Below are 15,909 nucleotides of genomic sequence, written 5' to 3' on the forward strand. Positions count from 1 at the left end.
TGCATCGGCAGGGGGACTCTCAACCACTGCGCCACCAGGGAAGCCCACGACATTTCTTAAATGCTCTCAGGTTGGCTGCCACCTAAGGGTAACCCTGCTCATCAATTTTGCAAGTCGGGGAAGAACTGATGACAATCATAATAATGATGACGGTGATAATGATGACGATGTTGATGATGTTCTGCTGTCATCTCAATAATGTCCCAGGAGATTTCTCTGACTTTTGGGGAACCCTCAAATAGGAGAGAGAAATTGGTAAAACTTAATCTCTGGGACTCATTAATGTGAAAGTACTTGTTGAAAAGCAAAGATTTATTACCTGCAATTTGGCAAGATCCTAAAGATGGTCCTGCGATGGCATCCGGAAAAGGCGCCGTGACTCACAGGCAGTAAACTCAGATCTCCTGGGTCCCAGGAGCACCCTCCCCTTTGACCAGCCTGCTGATTCCTCACTCCTGGAACTTTCACTTCCCTGGAAGTTTCCTTCTAAATGCCATGAACAGGATACACCTGGATATGCCTCATTAACAAATAGCTTGGGGAATCAGAGACTTGAGACAACCTCCAGAATCATAATCCCAGGAGCTGCTGTCTGGTGTTCTTGAGGAGAGTGACTCAGTGGCAGGCCCGGGCTGCCCTCCCATTGGCAGGCTGCCAGGGGAGGTCTGGGTGTTTCCGCCGGTTCTCAGAGACTCCCCTGGGACTTTTCACTCTCTGGCACCCATTTCTTGTTCAGCTCTTATTATTTATTACTCATATGGTGTCTTCTTTTTAATGCCTAATATTTCAGGGACTCGGCTGACTCATACGGGAGGAAAGCAAACAGGCATGAGGTGAGGGCAGAGCAGTCTACTGAAGACGGATTTCACTGACTTTAAGAACATGGGACTTGGGCTTCCCTGGTGGTGCAGTGGTTAAGAATCTGCCTGCCAATGCAGGGGACACGGGTTCAAGCCCTGGTCCAGGAAGATCCCACATGCTACCGAGCAACTAAGCCCCTGTGCCACAACTAATTAGCCTGTGCTCTAGAGCCTGAGAGCCACAACTACTGAGCCACGTGCCACAACTACTGAAGCCCGTGCATGCTCTGCCACAAGAGAAGCCACTGCACTGAGAAGCCCATGCACCGCAACGAAGGGTAGCCCCCACTCACGGAAACTAGAGGAAGCCCGCACGCAGCAATGAAGACCCAACGCAGCCAAAAATAAATAAATAAATAAAATAAGTAAATTAAAAAAAAAAAAAGAAGAACATAGGACTTAAGGAAAGACAAGAGGCAGAATTCTGAGGACCTGAAGTTCAGAGCCTTTTCAGGGCATAGTGTAAAACGCTTACCATCAAACCCAATTTTTCGCTAAGCCATGTACACTTTCTGGATAACTGCTTTAATTTTCATTTGTGTCTACTCACCTTTTTTAAAAAAGAACTATGCACTGATTTTTCAGAAAAAAGAACCAAACCTGGAGCCTTCTATAATAATAAATCTTTATATTTCTGTGATACTTTATAGTTTACAGAGCATATTATCTCATTTTATTCTTGTGATTTCTTTTTATTTTTTTTGGCCTCGCCTCGCGGCTTGCAAGGATCTTAGTTCCTGGACCAGGGATTAAATCCCGGCCCTCGGCAGTGAAAGCGCCGAGTCTTAACCCCTGGACCACCAGGGAATTCCCCTCATTTGGTTCTTACATAAACCTTTTGAGGTTGATATTTTTATTATCTACATTTTACAGATAAGGAATTAAATTTCACAGAAGTTTGGAGACTTTCCCAGAAGTTTCGTAGGAGAACTAAAAGTTGAACCCGGGTCTACAGAATCCAGAGTGCAGGCTTACAAACAAACAACAAACAAAACCAACCCCAAGCCCTATACCGTAACTCTTTGTAGAAGGACTGAAGTGCAGAATTCAGGGCAAATTTGATATTGAGCTCCTTGTTTTTCTTCCAAAGATGCCTGAAATCCTGGAAGCTCTTGTTAGAACACGGCCTCTCCTATAACATGGAGTCTTCGGGATGGTTCTAGATAGTGATGTTCCAAATCAGAGTAGCACTGATCCATACAGTACTGGATGGAACTTCTCTCTGCACCCATAAAGTAAAAAGTAAATAAATAAATAAACCTAAAAAACTTTTTTTTTAACTGAATATTGTTCCATCTTAGCAAGTGTGCCCTTTCCTATCCAAAAGAGAAAGAAATACTCCCTAAGGAACTCTAGACTCCTGCTGTCAAAGTCTAGACGACTGTGGGTACACCTGTCAATACTCCAGTGTATGCAATGTTTGGGAAGATCAAACAAATCCCTGCAGATGAAAGTACTTCTGAAAACTCTAGGGTTCTATGTAGGTGAGTCTGCCACCTTCAGATGAAAAGAAAACCAATAAACTTGTTTAGATGGGCAAGGAGTGTCCAAACTTGTATTTAGGAAGGACTTATAGACATACATGAGAATCTTAATGAGAGCTGGTTTGAAACATCTCTAGGTATCACCTTAACCCAACCACCACCAAATTATTTTACTCTCAAAGCCCTTTTCATTAAGCATGAATTACATTTTTCTATACTTTTTTTTATTTCTCAAAGCTATTATTTATTCTGTACAAGGTTCCACTATACATCACACATTCTTCTCCGCTTGCTTACAGAGTAAACAAGTGTACACCAGCCCTTCGGATCAGGTTCACAGGTCTTCCCTGGAGAAGGGTGTCAGGCCAGTTAGACTCATATAAGTTTAGCTCTGGGTTGTTGCTTGAGCCAAAGCCCTTTTGTTACCCTCGTGAACCTCTCCCACTGCTCAGGAGCCTTCAGGTTGTGTAAGTGCCCATGAGGCAGGACCCCCCCCTGGCTAGGGCTGCCCGAGGAACTGTCCATCGGAAGGCACTCTGGTTGGAAAAGTGATCTCTCTGGGGATGTAACTAGATCAAGATAAAATGAAGGACTGGTCCTGAAGGGTCAAACCTTAGAAACTCGGAAGGTACCTAATATGTGCATCAGTTACAGCAGGAGGCAGAGGGATGATAAGATACCTGGCAAAGTGGTCAAGAAGAGGGGTGGAACTTGCCAGTGAAAAGGGTGGTTCAGGAGCTAAGTCCACAAGCTCTGGGCATCTGCCAGCATGACCCTTCTAATTTTAATGTTTGAACCAGAGTGATCCATTAAGTGGGCCAAGTTAGGACAGAGAGAATAAGTAGACCTCTTATAATTTCTTAGTTATCAAAATTATCTTTTGGTTCATTTGATTAGTATGGATTCTTCTTTATAAAAATAATCTCATTTTTTAAAGGTACGCCATCTTCAGAGAGAGCATGCAGTTTTATATCCTACTCAAGCCTCCGAAGTATGAATATGTTGTCAGCATCTGCTTTGGATGGGATGAAATCACCCAAGGATGGCACTGAGGCTGACAGGCAGGGCCTCTTGGAGGATGTACCTGGCGAGAGCGAGTTGGTGGAGGAAGGAGGGTGGTCATTCTAGTGCAAGGTCTAAGGATTAACTATGAGGGCCCAGAAATTCTATCTAATCAATACTCCAGGATCAGTCAGTCTTCGGGCACTAATTCATAATGTCTTAACTCATAAGAGGCTGAAGAATAAATAGTATTGACTATTTACAGGGAGGGTCATCATCCTTTTCAGCCGCTAATGTGTACACGCTGTCTGTCTAGTTAACTCTCTTCCAAGCAATAGGGTTCTTGGGAAGCTGAGTCTGTTATAAAACTATGGACTTAGCAAGGAAGGGTCTGGAGGGGAAATGCTTCTCTACTCCAGAGACAGACCAGAAATGCTCATGCCTCCCTTCCAGAATAGGTGCTAAAAAACATGCAGAGTTCCTGTTCTCAGAATCTCCTTTCTCTAGACTCTAGGTCCAGCTGTCACCTGTCTCTTCAGGTATCTTGACACCACTGATGAGGCTCTGGATTCCTTCATTTGCATTCATAACCTCAACTCCCAGACCATAGTTTAACCCTTCCAGCTCTGATCTAGAAACATTCTGAGGTCTAAGGCAACTTCATCATTTCATCCAAGATGTATGGATATTATGACCAATAGCTATATCAACAACAATTAACATTTACTGGGCACTCACCATGTGACAGGCATGGGGATAAATGTTTTATCTTCATTAACTCATTGAATTTTCATAACAACTCTCTGAGGTAGGTACTAATAATTAGCCCCATTGCATAGACAAGGAAGCTAAAGCTTTGGGTGGTAACTTGCCCAATATCACATGGTTGTTGAGTAGTGAAGCCAGGATTCAAGCCTAAGTCATTTGGACTCCAGAGCCTGTGCTCTTAACCATTAGGCAACACGGCCTCCAGGAGTGACCTTGATCCCCTCCTGAGAGCATCTCTCTGTGAACTCCTCTGTGAACTCCTACTCACTGCATACAATCAATGAGGACAAGTGGTCATGAGTGCTTTCTTTGTTGAAATTTAAGCTTAAAAGCAATAGGTTTAGAGTGTAATTATTAGAAATCAAGCCATAATCTGGGAGTAAATAACAACAGAAAGAGACAATGAGAATTCTGTCTGAGAACACATTTATAAAGGTCAAGGAGTCCACACTATATGGCTCATAGTGTAACATTTTGAAAAGCTCGTACTGTGTGATGAGTTTAGGTGAAATGCTGAACAAGACACAGAATCACACATAAGACCCTGCCCACACTGGGAAGGCAGCCAAGAATTCCTGCCACCTCCACCCCAAGGTTGGGTGCCCTAATAAAGGCCACAGAGAGGACCACCTCCCTCCAGAGACTGCTTGTCATTTCTCACACTGGGGAGAGTTTCCTAATGAATAAAAAAATCAGAGTGTTTCTATAACTTGCTATGTGATTCAGAGTCAGTGAAACAATGAGCCCCGGGTGCTTCAAATATTTCATGTCCCAGATAGCTTTTCAGAGAAACAGGGAAAAGAAGTTCCAGGGCTTGTTTCACTGATCTAACCTTCTCTGTTTTCTCACATATGATTCAAAATTAAAAAAAAAAAAAAATCCAGATGGGAGTGGAAACAGCTTGAGTTAATGTCGATCAAGAAGAAAATAGGAAAAAAATTAAAATCACAGATAACCCCCCCAAACCTCATTACAGCCATCAGGATTCTCCCCTTTAGATATCTTCCAGAATGGTTGATGCATTGTCAACAATTACTTTATTGAGCATTGTAAGGTGCACAGCATTGTACATAGCTTTAAAATGTCAAATTGACTTTTGTCACACCCTCTGTAAAGGATTCCCCAGTGTCCACGGTTTCATGGTTTTTCCTGCTGTGCTTCAGGCTCATGCTGTTAGTACCATTGCAGGCTTACCATGATGTGGTACATGGATCAGCTGCACCATGTCCTCACCACTAGATGTTTGAACTCCTCAAACACATATCGTCGACCTCTGCAACTGTGCTGTTCAAATACACGTTTGATGGATGAATGACTGAATGAATGACCAGGGTTTCACTCTAGTTCCTTCTCCTGACACCGTCGTCTGCATGTAGGGGCAAGTGCTGATGCTGAGAAGCAAACACTCAAAAGTCACAATGGAAAAGAAAAGTGTCCAAAGACATGTCCGATCCAGACTAGAAAATCAGCTCCATAGTGATGAAGAGTTGGCTGACATCCCCAAAGGCGTGAGAATATAATGGAGCCACAGAAAATCTTCAAGCCAGAGATGGGGCTCATCAACCCAAACTCCCACCCCAAAGCCCAAAGTAGATCACTGGGAACAGGCCAGCAGTCCAGCCACCTGCTGGAGCCAGTGAACCAGAGGCACAGCCAATACCAGTGGTCCAGAGCAAAGGGTCTCAGCCACCTAAACTTAGGGATATTTTTTCCTTTCCAGATTTCAAAAAAGGCCACACCATAATAAATAAATAAGACGCTAAACAACTGGAACTGAAAAGGAAGACATTTTCAAATGGTTCTCAAGCAGCAGTCCAAATACCTTGCTCCTTCCATGGTGCCAAGGGACTCAAGCTACCACAGATGCCCTCTTTGGGTCTTTCAGTATGCAAATAAGTACTCTGAGGGGATATCGAGTCCATGGGAGGCAGTAAGCATGATGTTATGCATGGATGGCTAGCTGTTTCATCATATAGGCCAAACCCATTTGATACATCAGAGCCTAGTCTGTTTGATGGATGATGGAGAAAACTCTGCCCTGGTCCAGGGAGGCAGCTGGACCACAGATCTGACACCCCAGGTGTGATGGGACATATGCAGAAGACCTTGGCTCCTGATATACCATCAGCTAGCATCAGGCCTCAGCTTCCTCATCAAATGAGGCTTTGGTCAGACCATCTCGCTGGTCCCTTCTGAAATTCCATTTCTTTCATCCAGCAGGATTCTTGACCCATCAGTACCAAGGCAAACCCTTGCTCCTTGTGTACTTTCATGCTGCTAAAATGAAGGAAAGCCTGACTACAGATTTGTATGCTCACTAACAGAAGTGTTGGTAAAATACTGCTTAAGAGTCTTAGGTAATCTGGTGCATAGCTCCCTGTAACACGTTCGCAGTCTGGTGTCATACTACCTTACCTTGCATCACAAATTGATCAGGATGGCAGCTTGCTGGCTGCTCTTCCACTCTGGGTCCAATTCAATTATTTTTCTACAAAATGTAACTCTCACTACACTCACATTTCTTGTCCACCAACTTGATGCAAATGGTTGACCCACCCTTCTCTCCTTGTTGCCTTTCTGGACCCCAAGTTTCTGCATCAAACTTTCAGATGCATGGTGGCCTGCAAGCTCCAAATCAGTAGTTTACCCTTGGTCCTTTTCTATTATACCCCACAGCAATTCTTTAGAATACTCAGAAAAATCCAGGTGATTCCATCTCAGCTGTGGAAGGCAGAGCAAAGTCTGGGAGCTTCAGCTTCTTGCTGTCAATCATTTTCAGTGCAAGATTTAAAATGACAAGTGCTTAATCAAAAAATTGGGGATTAGCTCTCACATAGAACTTGAATTAATGGGAGAGTTATGTTTTCTAGCCTCAAACACACTAAAAAATAATTTCCTGAGATAATGATTCTGAATCAAGGTTATCCATATGTAAACTTATATATATGTATATGGATTTTTTTTTTTCCGAGATGGCCAGAAGAGTTTTTAGTTGGGGGCTCTTTTTTATACCTTTATACCAAAGCAATCATTTAAGGACAGAAGTCAGAGTGTTTTACTACTTTCTACTTTTGGTATTGGGTACTTGTTTGAAGTGTAAGAAAGAATGATCTAGTATGTTGCAGAATATGAATTTTCATATTAGCTTAACATGTTGGTGTTTGAGCTCTGTCTTCTCAGCCAGATATTTAATATATGTCAAGTTAATCCAAGCTTGGCTAAGGATATCCTCGGACCTACAGCACCTACTCAGAGCAGGGGTCTGACCTATGTACTCCCTTATTTTTTTACCTGGGAGGACTGTACTATAGCATTCAAGGGACAAACAACCTTAGTCCTTGCATTCAGAATTTGTTATGCCACGTTTGCCATAAAATGCTTATCATTACCTAAAAGAAAAAATGCAGCAAAACTCAACTTTGAAGGAAAAAAACAAAACAACCTTACAGGTCCTTGGGAGCCATGGAAAGCTAAGGGATATAGCAGATTCTATGTCCTAAGAAAGTTATTTCAAGAGGGAAGCATGTCTTTACCTCACCAAGTCAGCTGAGTTGGGGAGAAAAAGAAGCAAAATGATAACAAATTGGCCAGGAATATTTATATCAGTTTTGCCTTAAGTCTCAGAGAGTAATAGGAGGAACAAGCCTCCTTTCTACTTTTCTTGGAAAGCCTTTGGTTTAAAGTTGTCCTCCTTTCCTGTAATTTTTAATTATCACACATGAACACCTGAGTCTCTTACATGGTCACCTGTATCAGAGTGAATAACTGAAGATGATGGCTTAGAAGTTCACCCACATCACAGCAGGCAACCTACACATAATCTCACCTTGAACACTTCTCTTGGGTGAAGTCAAAATTGTATCATCTTCCTTTGCAAAAACAGGCAGACACCCCCCACCAAAGCCCAAAATATTAGAATAATTGACAGTGAACAGAAACCCATTATATAGGCAAAATATTCCAGCTTTCTCTATTAAAAAAAAAAATCAAATTCACTGTGACTGGGCACTCAGTTGTTTTTTTTTTCTATAAATCCCCAGGATTGTCAAAAGTAATCTTGTAGCCAATCTGCTTGCCGACAGTAAAAATGACCTGAAATAGGCCACCCATGGTGCCAAAAGCAGTGTCAAAGAACAGAGAGATGATGCCACCAAGGCCCATTGCAATGTCCCTGCACACAATTGGAACTGCGCCTATGGTGTACACAGGAAAAGTGGCCACATCCACAAGGACTCGGACAGGGATGCCCACGATACGGCAAACAACCTTCAGCAGGCAACAAAGGATCCGGAGAATGGCCCTGGTGATCCTGACCATGACTTTGAGTACCTTCCAGGGAATGCTGGCCAACTCCTCCCCAATGGTCAAGAAGTAGGAGATGGTGGCTGACCCCAGGCGGTAAAGACAACTTTCTAGACCACGAGTCACCTGTTTGGTGACATACCACAGGAAATACACAAGGTACTTCAGGATTCTGACTGCAAGGAAATAAATTAGTTGGCAAAGCTTGATGAATGGGGTAGCAGTGAAGCCCAAGAGTTTTCTCAAAAGGCTACTCCTTTCCCCAGATGCCTCTGGAGGCAGCAGAGTGGACCTGGTACTCCTCGTGCTGGAGAGGGTCCCAGAGTCCCCTTCAGAGTCTACCCTTCGCTCCTCATCCTGGACTTGGTTGACCATTTCCAGGATTTTTTTCATCTTCTCTGTGTCTTGTTCACTTTCCCCACAGTTGTTCTGGAACAGCTGAGGCGTGAATGGAAGCAGTTTCTCAAGTTCTTTCACCATCACATCTTCTATGACCTCCCGGTCCCGGGTGTGCTTGACAAAGCCCATGGCCCAGCCTCCTCCAGGGACAGCACAACAGGCTGCCAGCCAAACAAACTCCGGGATGGTCACTTTGTCTTTGACCTTGAGGTCTGAGGGCACGGCACCTGCGATGATGTAGAGCTCTTCCCCATCGCCACACTGTGGGCTCAGGGCCCGGTCCATTAGGCTGTTGAGATTCACGTACCACCGTTTCTGGAAGGATAGGGTCATTGGAGCTGCATTTGTGAGAGTGAACGTGGCCGTGTCGGGGTCACTGCTGAGGGAGAAGGGGTACAGCTGTCCTGTCTGGTAATCAGAACCCAGGTAATCTGCATGCAAGGCTTGCTTGCTTCCCAGATTGTTCACAGAGCTGATGGCATCAGCCTCATCCATCACCTCCTCAAGGCTGCTGTTGGAGTCATCAATCTGAAAGAAGAAAGCGAGGTTGAGATGCGTCCCTGTTCACAGCAGACAGGGTGTCCTTGGATCATTCTGCCAAGACTCGAGCAAAGTTCCTATCACACCAACACTTGCAAGGCTTAGGTTTGGAAGGGTACACACACTTCATTCTAATATCCCACAATCCTGGTGTCTGAAAACATCTTTCAAATAGGCTGTTTCCTATTTCACTCTCTGTGTACACTCCACTCCTGCCCTGCAGTAATACCCCATCACACACACACAAATACACCATCAGGACATTGGTTTTCAGTCTGCTGTGATTTTATAAATTTCATAGCCCTTTTTGGGAATATTTTTTCCATGAGATTCAAATCGATTTTAAAAATGAAAACAAGGGGAAAAGTAAATCTCAGGGGCTTCCCTGGTGGCGCAGTGGTTGGGAGTCCGCCTGCCAATGCAGGGGACACGGGTTCGTGACCCGGTCCGGGAAGATCCCACATGCCGCGGAGCTGCTGGGCCCATGAGCCATGGCCGCTGAGCCTGCGCGTCCGGAGCCTGTGCTCTGCAGCAGGAGAGACCACAACAGTGAGAGGCCCGCGTACGGCAAAAAATAAATAAATAAATAAATCTCAGCAGGCCCATAAAAATCATAACTGTAATTCAGATAGTCAGACACCAATGTTAGCTACAATTTAAAGAACATATTCGTAAATGAAATTTACATACTTTGGGATATACGAAAAACATTCAACTCTAATCAGAGCATTTAAATCAAATGCGGTGGGGGCGGGGCTTCCCTGGTGGCGCAGTGGTTAGGAATCTGCCTGCCAATGCAGGGGACATGGGTTCGAGCCTTGGTCCGGGAAGATCCCACATGCCGCGGAGCAACTAAGCCCGTGCACCACAACTACTGAGCCTGCGCTCTAGAGCCTGTGAGCCACAACTACTGAGCCTGCACACCTAAAGCCTGTGCTCCGGAACAAGAGAAGCCACTGCAGTGAGAAGCCCATGCACGGCAATAAAAAGTAGCCCCCACTCACCGCGACTAGAGAAAGCCCGCATGCAGCAACGAAGACCCAACGCAGCCAAAAATAAATAAATTTAAAAATAAATACATTTTTAAAATAAATAAATAAATCAAACAGGGGAAAATGTATAGATTATTGTCAGTTATTAGATACTTCCCAGGCCAAGCTAAAATTAGACCAACTTCTCTTCGAATTTCATCTCCTCATAATATTTGCTATCATTAACAATGCATTTTCTGTCCAGGCCAATCTAGCTATGTGTTATATATCAATAATGATCAATATATACATCCCTCTTGGTTCTGTTTTTTTTTTTTCTTTTCTTTTTAAATTCAGCAGTATAATACATACTTTCACTTTGCCAATCTGAAAAGATGAAAGGAAGGAGCTCAGGATTAACCTAGAACTCTATTTTTTGCTCCCAAACTAGACTGTAAATTCCTTGACACCAGGGACCCTGTATATAGGACCCAGCCAAGGACTGACACCTACTAGAGTCTCAAGGCACTCTTGTTCATCTGAGACGGTCATCACTGCAGTATTTATAATAGCAGGAAGTTGAATCAACCTACATTTTCAAAAACTGGTAACAGTTAAATAAATGGTGTTATATCCATTAAAGAAATATCTCAAAGCCATTAAAAAGCACTTGTAATAATGGGGAAATATGTGCTATAATGTTGAAAGGAAAAGGCAGATTATAAAATTAAATGATAACAATTTTTTAAATTCTAAAAATAGGCATGAAAAAACTTTGGAAGGAAACACATGAAAATGTCCACAATGGTTGTTTGACTCCCGAGGGTGACAGTGATACTTTTTTTTCCCCCTATTTTCTTCTCTCCCTGTACCTCTCCTACCCACATCAACCCACAAATTATTTATATGTTATTTTCAAAAGGAAAAAAAACAAAAAAGAAACTAATTAAAATAAGTAAATTCTTACTAATTGATTCCCTAGGTTTAGACTCGCTAAACCTGTCTCTAAACCCAAGGGAGTCAAGGTCATGTGATTGTTGCATCTCCTGTCGGGAGCGCAACCAACTCTGCATTTCTCCAGCTCTGCAATGGCAAAGGTAGGCATGCTCATGCATGTATGTGTAGGGTTAGCAGGGCAACAGATGAGCAAGCTGGTATGAAAGCAGGAATATTCACTGAAGTCTAATGATGAAGTAAGCCATAGCCTCACCCTTCAAGGTTGCTCTGTCCCTTCTCCCAGTCTTAGAATTAGAAACGCTCCTGGATGGTCTCCACTCCTACCACATCCTCACAGGACAGAAATAAGAAGCACATTCATTTTGCAGAGCGGCTGCCGCTGCTCTTCTATAGCTGAAAGATACACCCCATGGAAATATCAACATCATTCCTGAATCATGAGATCAAGACATGGCAGAGCCAAGATTATGGAGTCTTGGGTGGAAGGTCAGGAATTTTAGGATGCATGTTTCTCCATGGTTACTAGGGAACTGTGTCTGCATTTAGCCTGGTGTAGCTGCTTTATCCCATCTAGCGGAAGTCTGGAGCTGGTTTTTTAATTGGTAGCTGTGTGACAGAGCACAGGTCAACACACTGGTTCACCTTCTGCCCGAGAGCCACCCAGGGATGAAATAATGCCTACAAGGACAGAAGGCAGGCTGGAACACGAGAAAAGAGAGATTCTTGGATGAGCAAGGGGAAGGAACAAAAGAGAGTCAGGCACGAAGAGAAAAGGGGAGGGAAAAAAAACAGGGGCAAGACAAAAAGAAAGAGAGACTTGTGTGTGTGTGTGTGTGTGTGTGTGTGTGTGTGTGTGTAGACAACACAATATCCTGCTCTTAGGCAGAAACCAGGACTGTGGGTTGATTTACTCCCAAACTTCAGAGCATGGTCTCCCAGCTGCCAAGGTCAGAGGAGACTGAGCTGGTTGCTTCTGCATCTTCTCATGCCACTTGAGTTCAAGGGGCTGCCATGGTTAAGCCTTTTCTGCCCACAGTTCGCAGGTACGTGGGAAATGGGCCAGTATGAACTGAAGTGTTTAGGAAGGCCAGGGCCCAATTCCACAATGGGCCCTGTGCACCTCCCTGCCCTGGGCCTCCCTAGGCAAAGCAGAAACTAAACAATATGCTCTGGGTGTGCAGGCAGAAGAGAGCACATCTTCCCTCCCCTTCCCCTTGCTTTCTTCAGAACCCCATATCCATGGTCACTGTATTCTTATGAACCCCAAATTTGGCCCTATGGTTTGATGACAAGGTAGACTATAGTGTTTGAAATCAAGACAGAATGCCTGAATTCTGTACCTACATAGTGATATAACAGGAGGTCAAGAACTAATTTTTTTTTTAACTGCCAAGTAAATGCTTTCAATATAACATTCTACAGAAGGTATTTTTTATCTGATTTTACAAACGGGGAAACTAAAACACGGAAAGATGAAGTAACTTTTCAAAAGATATCCAATAATTAGCAGGACAGGATCTGAACGGAGGTCAGTCTTTTTATTCCTAAGGTACATGTTCTTTATTAATAAGCCATATTTTCGCCCATCTTAAAGAACACTGCTGTACCAGTTTTCTCCATCAGAGAGTTAAAAAAAACCCACTGAAGTCTCCTTTTCTCTCTGTGTCACAGAATAAATGAAGTTCCTTAAGGTTGCAGGAAGAGAAGCTGATGTTTGAGCCCCTGGGATTGCAGTCCCCAGAATGGAGAGAGAGTGGAAAGGAGAAGGTAAAAGGGTACATGTACAGGCTGGCCCTCATGCTTCCTTTCTGCCTTTGCCCAGAGCACATGGAAGCTGAGCCTCTAGCTTCACAGTCTAAGAAATGTGGCAGTACAGGCAGCAGGCAACTGGCCAGAGTAGCTTCCAGAGTACTACTACCCTTAGAAAATGGTCAGCTGGCTGGTTCCCCCAGAAGCACTGTTCCTATTAGTACCTCACTTGGCTACTTGCTGTTTTCCTCTACATCAGCAGCTGTAACAGAGAACAGTAAACACAGCAAAACTTCATGGAGGAAGAAGACTGTGTCAGGCATTCTAGGCTTGTCTTGTCTGGCCATAGTGCAATACACTAATGTACATAATGTATATAAATTAGTATGGATGCTACCAGTCAAAATTAAAACATAAAATAAATAATAGAGAAATTTCCCAAGGCTTATCTAATACAGTCTTAAATCTGACAAAAATACCAAAGAATGTTTTATGAGACCACATACTGATCTTCAATGAACCCTCTATTCTCTCCTTTGAGGATCCAATTACATCAAAGCCTCTCCTTCTATCCTTTTTGTGATTTATGTTCTTTTTCATATTTTATACCTTATTAACTTTGTACATTGCATTCCAGGTGAGTCCCTAGATCTATCTTCTAATTCACTAAATCTCTCTTTAGCTATGTTTAGTTTACTGCCTACTTTGTTGAGGTGTTTTTCTTTTTGTTTTTCATTTCAATGAATCTTTTTTTCTTTTCTAGCATTTCTATTTGGTTCTATTTCATAGTCTCCTTTTTTATTTATTTTTCCTCTCTTGAGGAATTCTTTTTTATCTTTCAATAGTTTAGACATTCTTAAAGTCCCTTTAAGATCTGTCTATTTTATTTGGTTTTTCAGTTTATTTTGTTGCTTCTATTGGTTGACTTCAAGGTGGTATGTATACTTAAGTGCTTAGCAGTTTTTGCTCATAAGCTTGTCTTCATAAGAGGTCCATGATGTTTTGTTGAAAAAAAAAAAAAAGGCAAAAATGAAAACAAAAACCAATCTAATAGGATTGCTTTCACAGTTGCCTCTGCCAGAGCCCTAAAGAGTTCAATGATTCTGGACTAGTTTCTGAGTTATTTTCTCAGTTCAGGGTTTCCACATGGAGAAAGCAGTACACATTTGGACCCATACAAAAGAAAGATGATGGCTTCAAGCTTATTTCTGGAGGGTGACTATTTCCACTAATGACATGATGTGGGCAGCTACTTCCTATAACAACTTGCAGGTAGTTTTCATGCCTGGTTCACCAGTGCTGCAACAGTTTGCCAGCCCCCAGCTTTACCTGGTGAGCCTAGTTCCAGACCCATGTCATGAATAGGTTATGTAATCTTGATTCCTGTCCCCAGGCAGGTTAGAGCCCTAGTCCCTACCATCCCTGTGGCTTCCCACACACAGCTTTGGCTATTGATTTCTTATATATTTCTGGCACCTGAAAATTCTTCTTACTTTTTTGCTGAAATATGAATTTAATTTAAATACATACATATAATGTTTTTTAATACAACATTTCTATGTGTTTGTAGTGGAAGGAGAGGCATTCCACATCTGCCCAGAAACTTTGTTTATCCCCGTCTAAGGTTTATAAAGTTTCTTCTAAAGTATGCCTTGTTTCCTTTTATAATTTATTATGGATTTATCATACCCAAATTTACTTACTTTGCTTGAATCTCCTTTTTTCTATTTAGATCACCTACTGGATACCTGTTTGGTGTAAGCAGAACAGTATCTTCCAACACCTTTACTGGTGTGTCAAGAACTTTACAAGCTGAAATCTCTCACTAAGAATAGGATATAGGGACTCCCAGACCTTTGCCAAATCACATCAGCCAGCTTACAAACAATCTGATTCTGTCTGGTTTTTGTTTGTTTATTTTCACCAATTCCTTTGCATTATCTATCACCTATAATTCTCTTGTCTGTTCATGTAGGCATTTCTGTCTTACTGAAATTTATTTCCATTGATTTTGTATTTGCAACTTCGAGTCATTAAAAAAATGGATATTCCATTATGAAATCACTTTACCATATAATTTATAAAGCACATTAAATCCCAGGCCCTTATAATAGTCTGCTAACTGATCTCCACTGAGAGAAATGCCCATGATGATTTCTACTTCCTGTCTTAAAACCAGTTTTTTAACTTATGACAAAACTTTCTTTTGATCTCAAGATGACTAATGTTCTAATGTCATTTGTTAAAGAGTCATCTGAAAATCTAAATAAAATTGGTATAACAGCTCCCCCTCATCATCATGCTTCCTAACTACAAAACAACCATTATGTCTTGGTAGGCTCTCACTTTCTGAAGGAATGGCAAAGTGTGTCTGTAACTAAAATACCTGATTCGTGTATGGAACACTGTACTAAAAATAATAAGAATATTTGATTAAAAGTCTAATATATTCTTTGAGACACTGTCACATAAAGGGCAGGTGTTTTTTTTCCATGCTCTCTGCAGACATAGTTTAAGGATGTGGTTATAGTAATTACAGTAAATTACCGACAACACTGCTCCCTAAAGACAAAAATACAACTATGATGTAAGATGTAATTTCAGATTACAATTTCTGGGTTGCACTTGCCATTCTGCAAGCACCACTAATCTTTCTCTTTGGTTTCCCAGCAGAATCGCTGGATGAAGGGACAGGCACAAAGCTCTCTGTGTAATCCACCTCCCTGTGGACCTAGTGCTCCGGGGCTGCCGATATAATCTGATACAGTTCCTGGGTTTAATGGAAAATTTTTTTTCCTAATCACAACATGCTAGGTAGGTTTTAGAAGAATGTGTGCTCCCCCACCACCAGCATCCTGCCCCATAAATAATCTTATA

The 15,909-nt window shown here is 42.4% G+C and overlaps 1 protein-coding gene across 1 annotated transcript in view; it reads right to left on the bottom strand.

Annotated features, from left to right (window-relative positions):
* Nucleotides 1-8,100: 8,100 nt before the first annotated feature.
* The window catches only part of ENDOD1 (endonuclease domain containing 1), a 28,523-nt gene continuing 20,714 nt past the window's right edge, over nucleotides 8,101-15,909 (bottom strand). The window contains exon 2 of the mRNA XM_007451260.1: nucleotides 8,101-9,343. Coding sequence (XP_007451322.1) covers nucleotides 8,141-9,343 — 1,203 coding nt within the window. The 3' untranslated portion in view covers nucleotides 8,101-8,140. The remainder of the gene's footprint in view (nucleotides 9,344-15,909) is intronic.

Source organism: Lipotes vexillifer, unplaced genomic scaffold, assembly GCF_000442215.2.
Source record: "Lipotes vexillifer unplaced genomic scaffold, Lipotes_vexillifer_v1.1 scaffold1396, whole genome shotgun sequence".
Classification (NCBI taxonomy): domain Eukaryota; kingdom Metazoa; phylum Chordata; class Mammalia; order Artiodactyla; family Lipotidae; genus Lipotes; species Lipotes vexillifer.